General features: G+C 41.9%; 1 protein-coding gene across 1 annotated transcript in view; it reads left to right on the top strand.

Moving 5' to 3' along the window:
* LOC143775758 (TRPM8 channel-associated factor homolog) overlaps positions 1-8,072 on the top strand; it is a 235,378-nt gene extending 227,306 nt beyond the window's left edge. Inside the window, exons 7-8 of the mRNA XM_077264279.1 lie at positions 3,042-3,379; positions 6,443-8,072. Of these exons, the coding sequence (XP_077120394.1) occupies positions 3,042-3,379; positions 6,443-6,694 (590 nt within the window). The 3' untranslated portion in view covers positions 6,695-8,072. The remainder of the gene's footprint in view (positions 1-3,041; positions 3,380-6,442) is intronic.
* The last annotated feature ends 9,410 nt before the right edge of the window (positions 8,073-17,482 follow it).

Below are 17,482 nucleotides of genomic sequence, written 5' to 3'. Positions count from 1 at the left end.
TACAGCTGAAAGTGCAATGATGGGCGTGGGGGGCTGGTGCCCCTCGACTCATGGGTCCCATACCAGCCGCGTTGCCTGCTGCTATTTGTGGTATGTAACTGATTAATGTGCAGCATATAGTGGAAAAATAATATACTATAATTTAAATATAAGTTATCAATTATACATGAAAATTACTAGCATGGGGAAATAGATGTTTTAAAGAATTTGACTCAGGAGTGTGATTTACTTTGCCAAATGCATTACAATAGCCCTCAAAGATCCTTTCATGTTTCATAAGGGAAGCATTTTTATGTATTTTAAATATATTTATTATACTCCTTTAAGTCTAAATAAGCCTTTGAAATGTAGAAAGATATAAGCGCTCTACAGTAATAGGAGTAAATCGTCTGTGCTACGGTTTGAATAACGCTAACCAGGTAATGGTTCCCCGTGTTAGGTGTTCTTGGTCTTCCCTGATACAATTTACCATAATTATGAATATAACTGATACAATTTACATCATAATTACAAATATAACTTCATTACTGCAGAGCGGGTGAGGGAAATCACTAAACCCCAGTTTTTTAAATTTTTCTAAAATATCTCTACTCAGAGCAACAGTAGCTCTACAGAGCATCAACTCCTCTCCTCTTTCCGGATGGTCCCTGTATAATTTGACTCTGTGCAGAAGCTGATAATAGCCCTGTGTCATTTGGAGAAGCGCTGTGTGCCCCATCCTGCAATGCGATCCAGAGGATGCATGCAATCTTGCAGGTGTGGAGCACAACATCCTTTCCACTCTGCCACTGAGCTTTGGCGGATGAGTGATTTCCTTCCTTTCCTTTATTCCAATTCATCATTAAACAGGAATAAAAAGTCGGACTAAAGATTTTAAATAAAATATATAATTTTTTTTATTAATAAAACATTTATTTTTAATTGATTAAAATTTAAATCCATACAATTTAATTTTTTAACTAATGGTTTATTTCAATATGTGTCTCTTCCACAGTGTATACGCTTGCAGTAACTTGTTAGTATAGCTGAGGGGGCTAAGTGTCGGGTGGCGGATCTTGAGGAAGTTGAGGTATTTCTTTTGGAGTTCGAGTCAGAGATGTGCTTTTCTTGCTCAGTATACATCTGGGGTTTTTTTTGCTTTTTTTCCCTTTCCAACTGGTGTTTAAAATAGACATGTTAATATAAAAACAGCTTCTATCTTTTACTATGAACTTTTATGCAAATAATAGCATACTGTCTGTTAACCATGAACTTTGACATGTGTCATCTGACTGCTTGGCGCTCGGTTTTTTTTTGTGTTTTTTTAAATTTGTGTGTATTTAATGCTCCACCTATGTATGTTCCATGTGGTATTTTCTGAAGAAGAGGTTGCAAAAAACCTTGAAACGCGTAGAATAAACCAGTGTCAAACTTTAATAACTTTCTGGAATCTCATCATTTGGGCAACGCGGACAAAATCCACATATTCTTTTGCAGAGTACTGATTAATGTGCAGCATATAGTGGAAAAATAATATAGCTATAATTTAAATACAAGTTGTCACTTGTATTATATATACATGAAAATTACTAGCATGGGGAAACACATGTTTTAAAGAATTTGACTCAGGAGTGCGATTTACATAGCCAAATGCATTACAATAGCCCTCAAATTATCATGACATATGTTGCCATTACTGGAATTATAAAAATAGTGTAGTGAAACTGTATAGCAGGCTGTCAGACCGCAACAGCATTGAGCCTGTTGTAACACCCAGGGCCGGACTGGCCATCTGGCAATTCTGGCAAATGGCAGAGGGGCCTGACTGGTCATGGGCTGCCTTGTCTGCTACATTGTTAAGAGAATCGGTGTTCTCAACACACCCATACTGTTAAGAGTTGTGATGGAGCACAAAGTTGCTGACTCCGTCACTTACTCCAGGAGGCCACGCGTATCATTAGAAATATTGGTCTTGTAGAAAATCTTCTTCCTCCATACAGGGTAATATCAGTAATATATGCCATCTGGTTCATGGGGACGGGGACAACATGGGCCTGAATGATTTCAAATGCCAGGCCTGAATTTCATCTCCAGTCCATAGCTGGTAACACCTCATGAGCTTCAGAGTTAGGTTAAGCGTTGAAGCATAGTGTCAGCTGGAGTCTATGTTCCACGTGGGTGGCAAGTCACTGTGTGTGCCACTACCCATAATGCAGTAGGACAGCAAGGTGATTATCAGTCTAATTATCCCTTCGCTAAGCTTTCCCTTTCTCGAATGAAAAGCTGGCTGCCAATTGAACTAACCCTGAACTACATATCAGGACAGAAGTCAATGATGTGCCTTTCACCAGTGTTTGCCAGCTTTTTCTAAGAGCCCTAAGAGATCCAGAAGTGAAATGGTCATCAATATGCTGTAAATATTTCAAATGGGATTACCCTTTAGCCATGATTCTTCATTGCCTCTGCACTTGTTTTTTGTCTATTTTTTTTGTGTTTTGTTCCTTTTTTTGTTTGCGCTCAATTCATTATTCTATTTTCACCTTTTTTTATATCTGCTCTCCTGTTTTTTTTTCTAATGCTTTGTGGGCGAAGTTTAGTGATTCCAGATGTTTTCACCCGATTCATCAATTACGTCTTTTTTTTAGAGTCTCAAGAATTTGCCACAACTTCACTTCAGTCCCCTTTGGTACATTTCAGAGTGTGTCCAAATTTTGGCATAATTTTTGCCAGATTTGGAGCCAAAAAAACCAGTTCAAGACATGAAAAAAGCCTATGTTTGACTTTGCACCAAATTAATGAATCATGTGCGTTATTTTGATGGATTTGAGCAGAAAACGGTAACTAATACCACAAAGCAGAAAATGAAAGTGATTTAAAAAAAACCACAAATAACGAATTGAGGCCTTTTACTTTTAATAAGGAAGCTGGGATTAAAGTAATTTAACAATGTGGCTCTGAGCAGAAAATGTGCATCCATGGTTTAGCAATAGTTTATTCAAAACACATGACAGCTTAGTGTTATAACACTGTTTTATTTCTTTTCTTACATTATTTTATTCTAGGATGGATGCATGCTGGATACCCAATTATGTGCCATATACCATCAGCCTCTTCCATGATAAATCTTGAAGATATAAAGAAAAATGGAATGTGGGGCTGCATACATGAACTGGGGCACAATCAGCAGCAGAGTGCTTGGGAATTCCCTCGTCACACTACAGAAGCCACATGTAACCTGTGGTCGGTATATGTACATGAAAATGTGCTGGGAATCCCGAGAGATAAAGCTCATTCTGATCTAATACCAGAAAAAAGAGTAGCCCGTACTAGAGAGTATTTGAAGAATGGAGCAAATTTGAAAGGTTGGCATGTGTGGACCGCACTTGAGACTTATCTGCAGGTAAGACACAGAATCTGTGTGGTTAAGGCTACTTTCACACTAGCGTCGGTACGGGGCCGTCGCGCTGCGTCGGCCCGACGTACCGACGCATACTTTGCAAGCACTGCACAACTGGGGCAGCGGATGCTGTTTTTCCACGCATCCGCTGCCCCATTGTGAGGTGCGGGGAGGTGGGGGCGGAGTTCCGGCCGCGCATGCGCGGTCGGAAATGGCGGACCGTCGGCACAAAAAAAGTTACATGTAACGTTTTTTGCTGCCGGCGGTCTGCCACAACACGACGTTTGCGACGTGTGTCAATACGTCGCAATGCATCACTAATGTTAGTCAATGGGGGAAAAACGCATCCTGCAGACGACTTTGCAGGATGCGTTTTTTTGCCAAAACGACGCATTGCGAAGTATGCAAAAAAACGCTAGTGTGAAAGTAGCCTAATCCATATACTTGTGTGCATTCACATTCACATTTCAATTTATGTAAAATGGTTGAATTTTAAAATTCAGTCTAATTCATCAGTAGATACTATATGAAATACTAGATGAAATTGCTTGTCATGTGATAAAGCAACTTTGCTCAAATCTCAAATTATTCTGCTGCGCTAGATACAGTGGTGCTTGAAAGCTTGTGAACTCTTCAGAATTTGTATATCTCTAAATAAATCCTAAAAGTAGTTAAAGGGAACCTGTCACCCCGTTTTTTGAAGATGAGCTAAAAATAGCGTTAAATAGGGGCAGAGCTGGGCGTTACATTAGTGTCTTTGTGTGCCTTTATAACCTACCTAAGCTGCCGAAATACCTTTGTAAAGTCGCCGTTTTCTGCTGTCACTCACGCTGGTCTGGTCCTATGGGCGTGGTGACAGCGCTGTTTCTCCCCCGGAATCCTGCTCATCATTACGTTGGTGGCATAGTGGTGTGCGCATGTCCAAAGCGAAGATCCACTGCCCAGGAGATTCAAAACAGCGCGGTCTTCGCTATTCGCCGTTTACCCGTGGGCGCGGCCATCTTTCCTGTGGCCGCGCATGCGCAGATGGAGCGCTCTGCTGCCCGGGGCTTCAGGAAAATGGCCGTGGGATTCCGCGCATGCGCAGATGGAGATTGCGGCGGCCGTCACATGATCGGGGGTCGGCGATGCATCAGGATGGTAACCATAGAGGTCCTTGAGACCTCTATGGTTACTGATGCCGGCCTGCTGTGAGCGCCCCCCTGTGGTCGGCGCTCACAGCACGCCTGCATTTCAGCTACATAACAGCGATCTGATGATCGCTGTTATGTAGCAGAGCCGATCGGGCTGTGCCTGCTTCTAGCCTCCCATGGAGGCTATTGAAGCATGGCAAAAGTGAAAAAAAAAAGTTTTTAAAAATGTGAAAAAAATATTAAAAATATAAATGTTTAAATCACCCCCCTTTCGCCCCATCCTAAATAAAACAATAAAAAAAAAATCAAACCTACACATATTTGGTATCGCCGCATTCAGAATCGCCCGATTTATCAATTAAAAAAAAGCATTAACCTGATTGCTAAACAGCGTAGCGACAAAAAAATCCGAAACGCCAGAATTACGTTTTTTTGGTCGCCGCGACATTGCGTTAAAATGCAATTACGGGCGATCAAAAGAACGTGTCTGTGCCAAAATGGTATCATTAAAAACGCCAGCTCGGCACGCAAAAAATAAGCCCTCACCCGACCCCATGGACACTAACGTAAAAAAACAGTGAATACCTCTGCAAGCACTAAGATATAACAACATACTATAAAGATGTGCATAGCTTATGGATATTCTCAGAGTACAATGGTCACATTAAAGTGGTTGGCTACTACTTCACTTTCATGTAAACTAACTACCATAGATAAGCCCTTCACTAAATACCTTACTTTTACAAATCCTTCCATAACCTGAGCTTGTCCTCTGGTCACATGATCTCTGGCTGAGAATCTTCTTGCTTACTGTGATGTTACATCAAAATCTTGATTAGTTCTTGGCTCTCGAAACTGGCAGGGGCATGGCTTGCCATGTGGGTAGGCAGGGCTTGCCATGTGGGTGGGCAAAGCTTCATTCGGCAGAGTTCAAGGCTGTTCCTGTGCATGCTGCTGCAGGCAATGCTCTCCCTGCAGATCCAGCCCCCTTTGAATCTGTATTTTTACAGCAGGGTGTATATACATGTATACACACTGCTGTATACTCTCTTTTATATACATAAAGTTCTCTTTTCTCCGTCAATTTATTCTATCTAATGAATCCATCTATCTTATATATCCCATCTATCTAATATAATCTATCCCATCTCTATATCTATTTTATCTATCCTATCTGAGAAATCAGTATTTTAATTGATATGTAAATTACACAGTAGATGTGAAGCCTCTGCCACTCCAGCTCTATTCCCTGTCCAGCACTGCGTCCTCCTGCTTGACTCACAGTCTCTATGCTTTGAAACTTCAGGCAAAAGAGTTATTAGTCAAACAGGAGGAAGCAGCCCTGGGCAGGGAATAGAGCTGGAATGACAAAAGCTTCAGATCTACAGCTTTTTTCGAATGTCTATTCAAACACTGATTTCTTAGTAATGGAGGAACAGACTGATGCAAGTAAAGTTATTGCTGGACTTGTCTTTGAAATAGCCACATGTGCATATAAATAGTTTGTGAAATGAAATCCTGTGGAAAGATTCCCTTTAAACGATTGCTTTATTAAAAAAAAATCTTAATTTTGTTTATTGCATAATACTCTTTTTGTGTTGTACTAAATGGTCCTAGATCATGAGTTTTGTAAGACCATTAGATATTGGATGGAGATTGCAAGCAGGATGCTGCGTTTATTTTTTTCTAGCCTGGACAGATCCTTAATCCTGGCTAGGAGAACATGTTTCAACATGACGTAAAGGAAGTGAAGGTTGCGGTAATACCTTGGAATTGGAGGAATCTCAGGGCCGTTATAAAACATATCATGATTAGCTTATCATCATGTGATGGGCCTGTTTAATCAAATTAGATAAATCAATATGTGTTACATCTCTGTAATCTTTAACCTTATTTGGGATAATTTGTTGTGTTTTTTTATGTTTCTTTTCAGCTACAAGAGAGCTTTGGTTGGGAACCTTTCAAACGCCTTTTCGCTGACTACCAGACCATGCCCAAAGGTAGCAATGACAATAAAGTCAAGATGAATCTCTGGGCAGAGATGTTTTCTCAAGCAGTAAATAAAAACCTGTCCCCATTTTTCAAAGCTTGGGGATGGCCTATTGATGAAGATACCAGTCAGAAATTGTCCAACTTGCCTTCATGGGATGAAGACCCCATGAAGACCTATGTTGAGACAGAATAAATGCATAAATAAAATAGACAGATGTGTTTTATCGCAAAATGTTTACCAGACTAATTGTCCTGTCCAATAATAAAGGTATAGTGCAATAAGTTCAATTCACTACTCTTCATACAAGAGTCAGGGTGTGATAAATACAGTTAGGTCCATATATATTTGGACAGAGACAACATTTTTCTAGTTTTGGTTATAGACAATACCACAATGAATTTTAAACAAAACAATTCAGATGCAGTTGAAGTTCAGACTTTCAGCTTTCATTTGAGGGTATCCACATTAAAATCGGATGAAGGGTTTAAGAGTTTCAGCTCCTTAACATGTGCCACCCTGTTTTTAAAAGGACCAAAAGTAATTGGACAGATTTAATAATTTTAAATAAAATGTTCATTTTTAGTACTTGGTTGAAAACCCTTGGCTGGCAATGACTGCCTGAAGTCTTGAACTCATGGACATCACCAGACGTTGTGTTTCCTCCTTTTTAATGCTCTGCCAGGCCTTCACTGCGGTGGTTTTCAGTTGCTGTTTGTTTGTGGGCCTTTCTGTCTGAAGTTTAGTCTTTAACAAGTGAAATGCATGCTCAATTTGGTTGAGATCAGGTGACTGACTTGGCCATTCAAGAATATTCCACTTCTTTGATTTAATTAACTCCTGGGTTGCTTTGGCTTCATGTTTTGGGTCATTGTCTATCTGTAGGATGAAACGACAACCAATCAGTTTGGCTGCATTTGGCTGGATCTGAGCACACAGTGTGGCTCTGAATACCTCAGAATTCATTCGGCTGCTTCTGTCCTGTGTCACATCATCAATAAACACTAGTGACCCAGTGCCACTGGCAGCCATGCATGCCCAAGCCATCATACTGCCTCCGCCATGTTTTACAGATGATGTGATATGCTTTGGATCATGAGCTGTACCACGCCTTCGCCATACATTTCTCTTTCCATCATTCTGGTAGAGGTTGATCATGGTTTCATCTGTCCAAAGAATGTTCTTCCAGAACTGTGCTGGCTTTTTTAGATGTTTTATAGCAAAGTCCAGTCTAGCCTTTTTATTCTTGATTCTTATGAGAAGCACCGTGCAGTGAACCCTCTGTATTTACTTTCATGCAGTCTTCTCTTTATGGTAGATTTGGATATTGATACGCCGACCTCCGGGAGAGTGTTGGTCACTTGGTTGGCTGTTGTGAAGGGGTTTCTCTTCACCATGGAGATTATTCTTCTATCCTCCACCACTGTTGTCTTCCGTGGGCGCCCAGGTCTTTTTGCATTGATGAGTTCACCAGTGCTTTCTTTCTTTCTCAGGATGTACCAAACTGTAGATTTTGCCACTCCTAATATTGTAGCAATTTCTCGGCTTGTTTTTTTCTGTTTTCGCAGCTTAAGGATGGCCTGTTTCACTTGCATGGAGAGCTCCTTTGACCGCATGTTTACTTCACAGCAAAACCTTCCAAATGCAAGCACCACACCTCAAATCAACTCCAGGCCTTTTATCTGCTTAATTCAGAATGACATAATGAAAAGATTGCCCACACCTGTTCATGAAATAGCCTTGGAGTCAATTGTCCAATTACTTTTGGTCCCTTTAAAAACAGGGTCGCACATGTTAAGGAGCTGAAACTCTTAAACCCTTCATCCGATTTTAATGTGGATAACCTCAAATGAAAGCTGAAAGTCTGAACTTCAACTGCATCTGAATTGTTTTGTTTAAAATTCATTGTGGTAATGTCTATAACCAAAATTAGAAAAATGTTGTCTCTGTCCAAATATATATGGACCTAACTGTATATACATTGTCTGGGAATATTAATAAAATAATAGTTAAATAAGTGCCTGTCCTCATTTCTTGACTTGTTGCGGCATGCACATGATACAGGGATTTTGACTCAACATGAATACATGAATGCGACAGAACCACCATCAGAACATGAATGCAGTGCCAGAACCACAGTGAGTACATGAATGCAGCATCTGACCCACTGTCAGTACATAAATAAGTCACCAAGCTTAGTCTCATGTACAATTGTATGGCATGAACCTTCAACTCCCAGAATGTCTTTAACAGTGGTAAGGAGATACTGGGAGTTGTTGTTACCAGTCATCATCAGACTGTGGACCATACAAGAACCACAATACTGATGAGACGCAGTATCACAAATAAACATTTACATCCAGGTACCTTATAGGCAACATCATCTCTGATTGGTGTCATTACCATCCCTTTTGTCTCCATGAAGTACAGACACCATGATGAGATTTCATGTCCACAGCTCGTCTCTGCAGGCTTCCCTCTAATCCATCTTTAGCAGCACTTCCCAACATGGTCCCTTTAAACAGTTGCACATCTTCTCTCTCTGGTCACCCACTGCCTCTTCCTGTCTGTTTCGGTACTGACGATCTCTTCCCCTCAGAGCTGCTGGCTGTGCTCTGTGTGTCAGCTTCCCAGGTTGGGTCGGTGACTTCGTCATTCTACCACTTCATCTTCCACCACCGCACCCTGGTACACTTAACTTTGTGACTTAACAACAAGACTTAGCGGCAACTGTGTCTCATGATTATCTTCCTCCTTATCACAAATTTGCCATTCCCCACTGTCATGTTCTTGTGGCCGTGGCTACTCCAGGTTTTCTGTATCACTAAACAGCATGTTGTCCTGTCTCTCTTGGAGAATGCAGGTTGAGAGGCCACAATCAAGAAATGTAGCAAACAGCTCCTCGGAATGTCCTAGAGTGGGATCACTAATCTCCTGGGACTCAACATGGTGAGAGGAAGGAGGATCAGGGTGAGGATTAAGTGATCCAGACTTTAGGCTGGTGAGACTGGACCATGTGGAAGACTGTGTGGTGCTGCCAAGCTTGATAAAAAACAAAAAAAACAAATATATAGAGATCAAAAAATATATATATAAAAAAAATATAAAATATAAATATTATATATAAGTATAAAACAATAGTGAGAGAGACTATATATGTATATATATATATATATTTATTTATCCCGATATATATATGTGTGTGTGAGTGTATATATATATATATATATATATATATATATATATATATATATATATATATATATACACACACACACACATATATATATCGGGATAAATAAAGTAAAACTGAAGCATAATAAATTGTAAAATACCTTTATTAAACGTAATTGGTAAGAGAGTGACACTACAGAATGTGCCTGTACTTGGAGAAGGGATACCAAATTTGTGCTTAAAAACAATTAATTATATGAATATGTAAAAAATAAAACTACATATAAGTAGCACAAAACACAGACAAAAGGAAAAAATTGAAAAAATATATTATCAGAAAAAAACAATCACTTGAACCATGATGCGTGCAACCATGCATACAGGGGCATATATGTGTATGTGCATATAACTGTGCACTCAGGGGCATATATATGTGTAAAAAATAATGCTATCAAACAAATAGTGCAAGCAAAGTGCAATCAAATGAAGAAAAAATATGTAAATGACCATGTGTGATAAAAAATATATAAATAAATAAGTATATATGTGTGCAAAAAAGTGCATAAGTGCAAGGAAAATATATATATAAGCCAAAACCTACTATAGTCAGCAGTGTTCACATGGATTTCAGTACTATGTGCACCCAAAGCACATGTAATGAACACCAGGCTCAAAGTAGAATAATATAATTAAATGTATAATATATACCTTTTGGGGTCCGTTCCTCCAAGTACAGCGCACCCCGACGCGCGTTTCGGATACAATCCTTCGTCATTTATTTTTCAACAGGACAATGACCCCCAAACACACCTCCAGGCTGTGTAAGGGCTATTTGACCAAGAAAGAGAGTGATGGGGTGCTACGCCAGATGACCTGGCCTCCACAGTCACCAGACCTGAACCCAATCGAGATGGTTTGGGGTGAGCTGGACCGCAGAGTGGAGGCAAAAGGGACAACAGTGCTAAGCATCTCTGGGAACTCCTTCAAGATTGCTGGAAGACGATTTCTGGTGACTACCTCTTGAACCGCATCAAGAGAATGCCAAGAGTGTGCAAAGCAGTCATCAAAGCAAAAGGTGGCTACTTTGAAGAACCTAGATTATAAGACATATTTTCAATTGTTTCACACTTTTTTGTTAAGTATATAATTCCACATGTGATAATTCATAGTTTTGATGCCTTCAGTGTGAATTTACAATTTTCATAGTCATGAAAATACAGAAAAATCTTTAAATGAGGTGTGTCCAAACTTTTGGTCTGTATTGTATATATATATATATATATATATATATATATATATATATATATATATATATATATATATATATACACAGTACAGACCAAAAGTTTGGACACACCTTCTCATTTAAACATTTTTCTGTATTTTCATGACTATAAAAATTGTACATTCACACTGAAGGCATCAAAACTATGAATTAACACATGTGGAATTATATACTTAACACAAAATTGGGAAACAACTGAAATTATGTCTTATATTCTAGGTTCTTCAAAGTAGCCACCTTTTGCTTTGATGACTGCTTTGCACACTCTTGGCATTTTCTTGATGAGCCTCAAGAGGTAGTCCCCGGGAATGGCTTTCAATTCACAGGTGTGCCCTGTCAGGTTTAATAAGTGGGACTTCTTGCCATATAAATGGAGTTGGGACCATTAGTTGTGTTGTGTAGAAGTCTGGTGGATACAAAGCTGATAGTCCTACTGAATAGACTGTTAGAATTTGTATTATGGCAAGAAAAAAGCAGCTAAGTAAAGAAAAATGAGTGGCCATCATTACTTTAAGAAATGAAGGTCAGTCAGTCCGAAAAATTGGGCAAACTTTGAACGTGTCCCCAAGTGCAGTGGCAAAACCATCAAGCGCTACAAAGAAACTGGCTCACATAAGGACCGCCCCAGGAAAGGAAGACCAAGAGTCACTTCTGCTTCTGAGGACAAGTTTATCCGAGTCACCAGCCTCAGAAATCGCAGGTTAACAGCAGCTCAGATTAGAGACCAGGTCAATGCCACACAGAATTCTAGCAGCAGACACATCTCTACAACAACTGTTAAGAGGAGACTTTGTACAGCAGGCCTTCATGGTAAAATAGCTGCTAGGAAACCACTGCTAAGGACAGGCAACAAGCAGAAGAGACTTGTTTGGGCTAAAGAACACAAGGAATGGACATTAGACCAGTGGAAATCTGTGCTTTGGTCTGATGAGTCCAAATTTGAGATCTTTGGTTCCAACCACCGTGTCTTTGTGCGACGCAGAAAAAGTGAACGGATGGACTCTACATGCCTGGTTCCCACCGTGTAGCATGGATGAGGAGGTGTGATGGTGTGGGGGTGCTTTTCTGGTGACACTGTTGGGGATTTATTCAAAATTGAAGGCATACTGAACCAGCATGGCTACCACAGCATCTTGCAGCAGCATGATATTCCATCCGGTTTGCGTTTAGTTGGACCATCATTTATTTTTCAACAGGACAATGACCCCCAACACACCTCCAGGCTGTGTAAGGGCTATTTGACCAAGAAAGAGAGTGATGGGGTGCTACGCCAGATGAGATGGTTTAGGGTGACCTGGACCGCAGAGGGAAGGCAAAAGGGCCAACAAGTGCTAAGCATCTCTGGTAACTCCTTCAAAATTGTTGGAAGACTATTCCTGATGAGTACCTCTTGAAGCTCATCAAGAGAATGCCAAGAGTGTGCAAAGCAGTCATCAAAGTAAAAGGTGGCTATTTTGAAGAACCTAGAGTATAAGACATAATTTCAGTTGTTTCACACTTTTTTGGTAAGTATATAATTCCACATGTGTTAATGCATAGTTTTGATACCTTCAGTGTGAATGTACAATTTTCATAGTCATGAAAATACAGAAAAATCTTTAAATGAGAAGGTGTGTCCAAACTTTTGGTCTGTACTGTATATATATATATATATATATATATATATATATATATATATATATATATATATATATATACAGTATATATACACTGCTCAAAAAAATAAAGGAAACACTTAAACAACAGAATATAATTCCAAGTAAATCAAACGCCTGCGAAATCAAACTGTCCACTTAGGAAGCAACACTGTTTCACAATCAATTTCACATGCTGTTGTGCAAATGGAGTAGACAACAGATGGAAATTATTCACATTTATCAAGACACACTCAATAAAGGAGTGGTTTTGCAGGTGGGGACCACAGACCACATCTCAATACCAATGCTTTCTGGCTGATGTTTTGGACACTTTTGAATGTTGGTTGTGCTTTCACACTCATGGGTAGCATGAGATGGACTCTACAACCCACACAAGTGGCTCAGGTAATGCAGCTCATCCAGGATGGCACATCAATGCGAGCTGTGGCAAGAAGGTTTGCTGTGTCTGTCAGCATAGTATCCAGAGGCTGGAGGCCCTACCAGGAGACAGGCCAGGAGACAGCCCTCCATGTGCTCTCCAGAGGTAGCCTGACTGCCAGTAGGTACCGAAATGAGATCCTCAGACCCCTTGTGAGACCATATGCTGGTGCGGTTGGCCCCGGGTTCCTCCAAATGCAGGACAATGTCAGACCTCATGTGGCTGGAGTGTGTCAGCAGTTCCTGCAAGATGAAAGCATTGAAGCTATGGACTGGCCTGCCCGTTCACCAGACCCGAATCTGATTGAACAAATCTGGGACATCATGTCTCACACCATCCACCAACGTCACGATGCACCACAGACTGTCAAGGAGTTGGCGGATGCTTTAGTCCAGGTCTGAGAGAAGATCCCTCAGGAGACCATCTGCTGCCTCATCACAAGCATGCCCAGGCGCTGTAGGGAGATCATACAGGCACATGGTTCAGGGCCGGACTGGGACTAAAATTCAGCCCTGGCATTTGAAGGTACACAGGCCCACTTGTCACATGGTGAATATGTAATATCTTTGTGCACCTGTAGGTCACAAGAAGTGAGGGGAGTGTAACACGACTATATAACATATAGTCACAGCTGTGCCCAGTATTACAGCTCAGTCCTATTTACTGCTCTTAGATGCAGGAGCGGGCAAAACTGCTATTTTACACACAGAGCTGGGTCTCATAGATAATAAAGATGATGCTGCGCTCTACATGGTGCTGCGGCCTCTTCATACACAGTAGCTGATGGACAGTGATGCAAAGGGTCAGATACCAATGAGCTAATATTTATGTATTTATTTTACTCACTGATATAGCACCACAGGTCTTTACAGACGTTATCATCACTGTCCCCATTGGGGCTCACAATCTACATTCCCTATGAGTCTTTGAAATGTGGGAGGAAACCAGAGAACCGGAGAAAACCCACGCAAACACGGGGAGAACATACAAACTCCTTGCAGATGTTGTCATTGGTGGGATTTGAACTCACGACCCCAGCGCTGCAAGGCAACAGTGCTAACCACAGTGCTAACCACTGAGTCACCAAAAACCTCTACAAAGGCCAAGATCTGTATTAACGCCATATCGTTACCATATAGCAGTAGTTATCAGCTCTGCATAACATATAAGAGATCACAGCACAGTTACAGATAATGACTTACAAATTACTTTCTTTCTGATTGACTCGTTCACTTTTCCCATCTTTTTCATCTGGCCTAGACCGACATGACAACTTCTCCAGCCACAACTCGTCTTCAGAGAATACAACAAAGACACATTTCACTTCTCATATTCCAGCCTCATCACCATCTATTCCCAACCTGCAAACTCCTCATCCTGCTGATACCCCAATACTGAGCCGCTGCTGCCGTATGTGTCCCTATTACTGCCCCTGATACCCCAATACTGAGCCGCTGCTGCCGTATGTGTCCCTATTACTCCACCTGATACCCCAATACTGAGCCACTGCTGCCGTATGTGTCCCTATTACTCCACCTGATACCCCAATACTGAGCCGCTGCTGCCGTATGTGTCCCTATTACTCCACCTGATACCCCAATACTGAGCCGCTGCTGCCATATGTGTCCCTATTACTGCACCTGATACCCCAATACTGAGCCGCTGCTGCCGTATGTGTCCCTATTACTCCACCTGATACCCCAATACTGAGCCGCTGCTGCCGTATGTGTCTCTATTACTGCACCTGATACTCCAATACTGAGCCGCTGCTGCCGTATGTGTCCCTATTACTGCCCCTGATACCCCAATACTGAGCCGCTGCTGCCGTATGTGTCCCTATTACTCCACCTGATACCCCAATACTGAGCCACTGCTGCCGTATGTGTCCCTATTACTCCACCTGATACCCCAATACTGAGCCGCTGCTGCCGTATGTGTCCCTATTACTCCACCTGATACCCCAATACTGAGCCGCTGCTGCCGTATGTGTCCCTATTACTGCACCTGATACCCCAATACTGAGCCACTGCTGCCGTATGTGTCCCTATTACTCCACCTGATACCCCAATACTGAGCCGCTGCTGCCGTATGTGTCCCTATTACTCCACCTGATACCCCAATACTGAGCCGGTGCTGCCCTATGTGTCCTTGTTACTGCCCCTGATACCCCAATACTGAGCCGCTGCTGCCGTATGTGTCCCTATTACTGCCCCTGATACCCGAATACTGAGCCGCTGCTGCCATATGTGTCCCTATTACTGCACCTGCTGTGTGGTACAAAAACAGCACTCCTTTTACTGCCCTACATAATAATGCCACCACTGTGCCCTTTAAATAGTAATAATGCCTTTGTGCCCTCTATATGGTAAAATTGCCCCCACTAGAAAATATTAATGCACTGTGCAAATGCACTTCAAAACAGTATCCACATTTTTCCCCTAGAAAGTAATAATGCCCCTTGTGCACATGACTGCCATAATACTCTGAGTGCCCCTATAACAATGATGCTTCTTAAGTGCCCAGTTAACATCTACTAAAGTCCCCTGAGTCCCCAATGTACAACTCCTTTATATACATTATGATGGGCAAACAGCTCCCCTATATACAGTATAATACACCCACAGTTACTCTATACACAATATGATGTTCCCACAACTGCCCTCTACACAGCATTATGGGCCTTAAACTCCACTATACATAGTGTGGTGGGCCCACAGCTCCCCAATACACAGTATGGTGGGCCCACAGCTTCTCAATGCATAGTATGGTGGGCCCACAGCTCTCCAATACACAGTATGGTGGGCCCACAGCTTCTCAATGCACAGTATGGTGGTCCCACAGCTCCCCTATACACAGTATATTGGGCCCACAGCTCCGCTATACAGAGTATGATGTCCCCACTTCTCCCCCAAAATACTGACTACCACAGTAGCCCTCAGACTGTATAATGGCCTCCAAATTTGTCACCAAACTGCATAATGGCCCCCGCACATTAGCTCACAAACTGTACACTATAATGCTCCTCCAGATTAGCTCCCAAACTGTATAATGGTCCCTGCATTAGTCCCCAAGCTGTATAATGGCCCCGCATTAGTCCTCAAGCTGTATAATGTCCCCTGCATTAGTCCCCAAGCTGTATAATGGCCCCCACATTAGTCCTCAAGCTGTATAGTGACCCTTGCATTAGTCCACAAGCTGTATAACAGATGCTGAATTAGTCCCTGAATTGTATGAGGCCCCCCACAAAGTTTCAGAGTCCCACACACTACGTAGAAGGGTCTCCCATTGTTTATGATGCCCCCACATCACATCACAAGTTTTAATTAAAAAAAAAATCATATACTCATCTAACCCAGGATCCTGACAAGTCCAGTGGCAAGGCAACGCAGTGTAGCATGTGCCAGGACTCTGACGTCCCCAGCGTGCATCGGCGCCTTGGTGGTTCTGTAGACCTGAGGCATAAAGTGATCTGCGGTCTACAGAACAGAGAGCGGTAGTGCAGGGAGATCTACTGCAGGGCTCAACTGTATATGCACATTATACATGCTGATTAATTAAGGGTAGTGCAGCTTTGGGTGCGCCCCCTGAGGCCCAGGGTAACCGTCCATTCTGCACCCTGGTAGCTGCGCTGCTGTATACTGTGGCTACAGACATAAGACGTTACACCAGTCACCTAGTTCCCTGTATATAACATCAGATGTCTGTGCACCACTTATATCATATCCCTGATATATCCTATGCTATGTGTACAGACATCAGATGCTATATACAAGATTATATGTCATGTCGTATATTACACTATGAGTACAGACATCAGATCTTATATCATCACATATTATCCTGTATATAAGATCAGATGTCTGTGCACATAGTATAGGATATGAGTGACATATTATCCTGTACAGTATGTGTACTATGTGCACTGTGTAATGTATATTATGATATATGCATTGACCGATTGCTCCTGGACCGGGCCACAGGACATACATGATATAATATACAGTGGCTATATATATATATATATATATATATATATATATATATATAATGTATGATTACCTGCAGCCAGGCTCAGGAGCAGTCAGCCTATGATCCTGTATACAGCTGTCTGCTGGGAGTTATTGCTGCAGCTTGTTCCGGCACACAGATCAGGCCACACTGGAGCTGATGACCCCACTGACAGTGCGACCCCATCTGTGTCAAGCTTCAAGCTGGACAATAAATCATCTCACCGGCCTCAGCTTGACTGCAGACACCACGACAAGATCCGACCCTGTCAGAGACCTCCTGCCCCGGCCCCCTGCTCTGCTGACCTCATCACTGAAGCTCCTCTCAGCCCAGCCGGCTCGCAGGTGACGTCCACCCTCCCATCATGTGGTGTGTCTGCAATCCTGGGATGTCCGGGCCGGCACTTGTACAACTTGATGGTACAGTACAGTGCCGGGAGG

This window comes from Ranitomeya variabilis, chromosome 5 (genome assembly GCF_051348905.1).
Source record: "Ranitomeya variabilis isolate aRanVar5 chromosome 5, aRanVar5.hap1, whole genome shotgun sequence".
In the NCBI taxonomy this organism is placed as follows: Eukaryota; Metazoa; Chordata; class Amphibia; order Anura; family Dendrobatidae; genus Ranitomeya; species Ranitomeya variabilis.
This window is presented reverse-complemented; position numbering and strand designations above follow the sequence as displayed.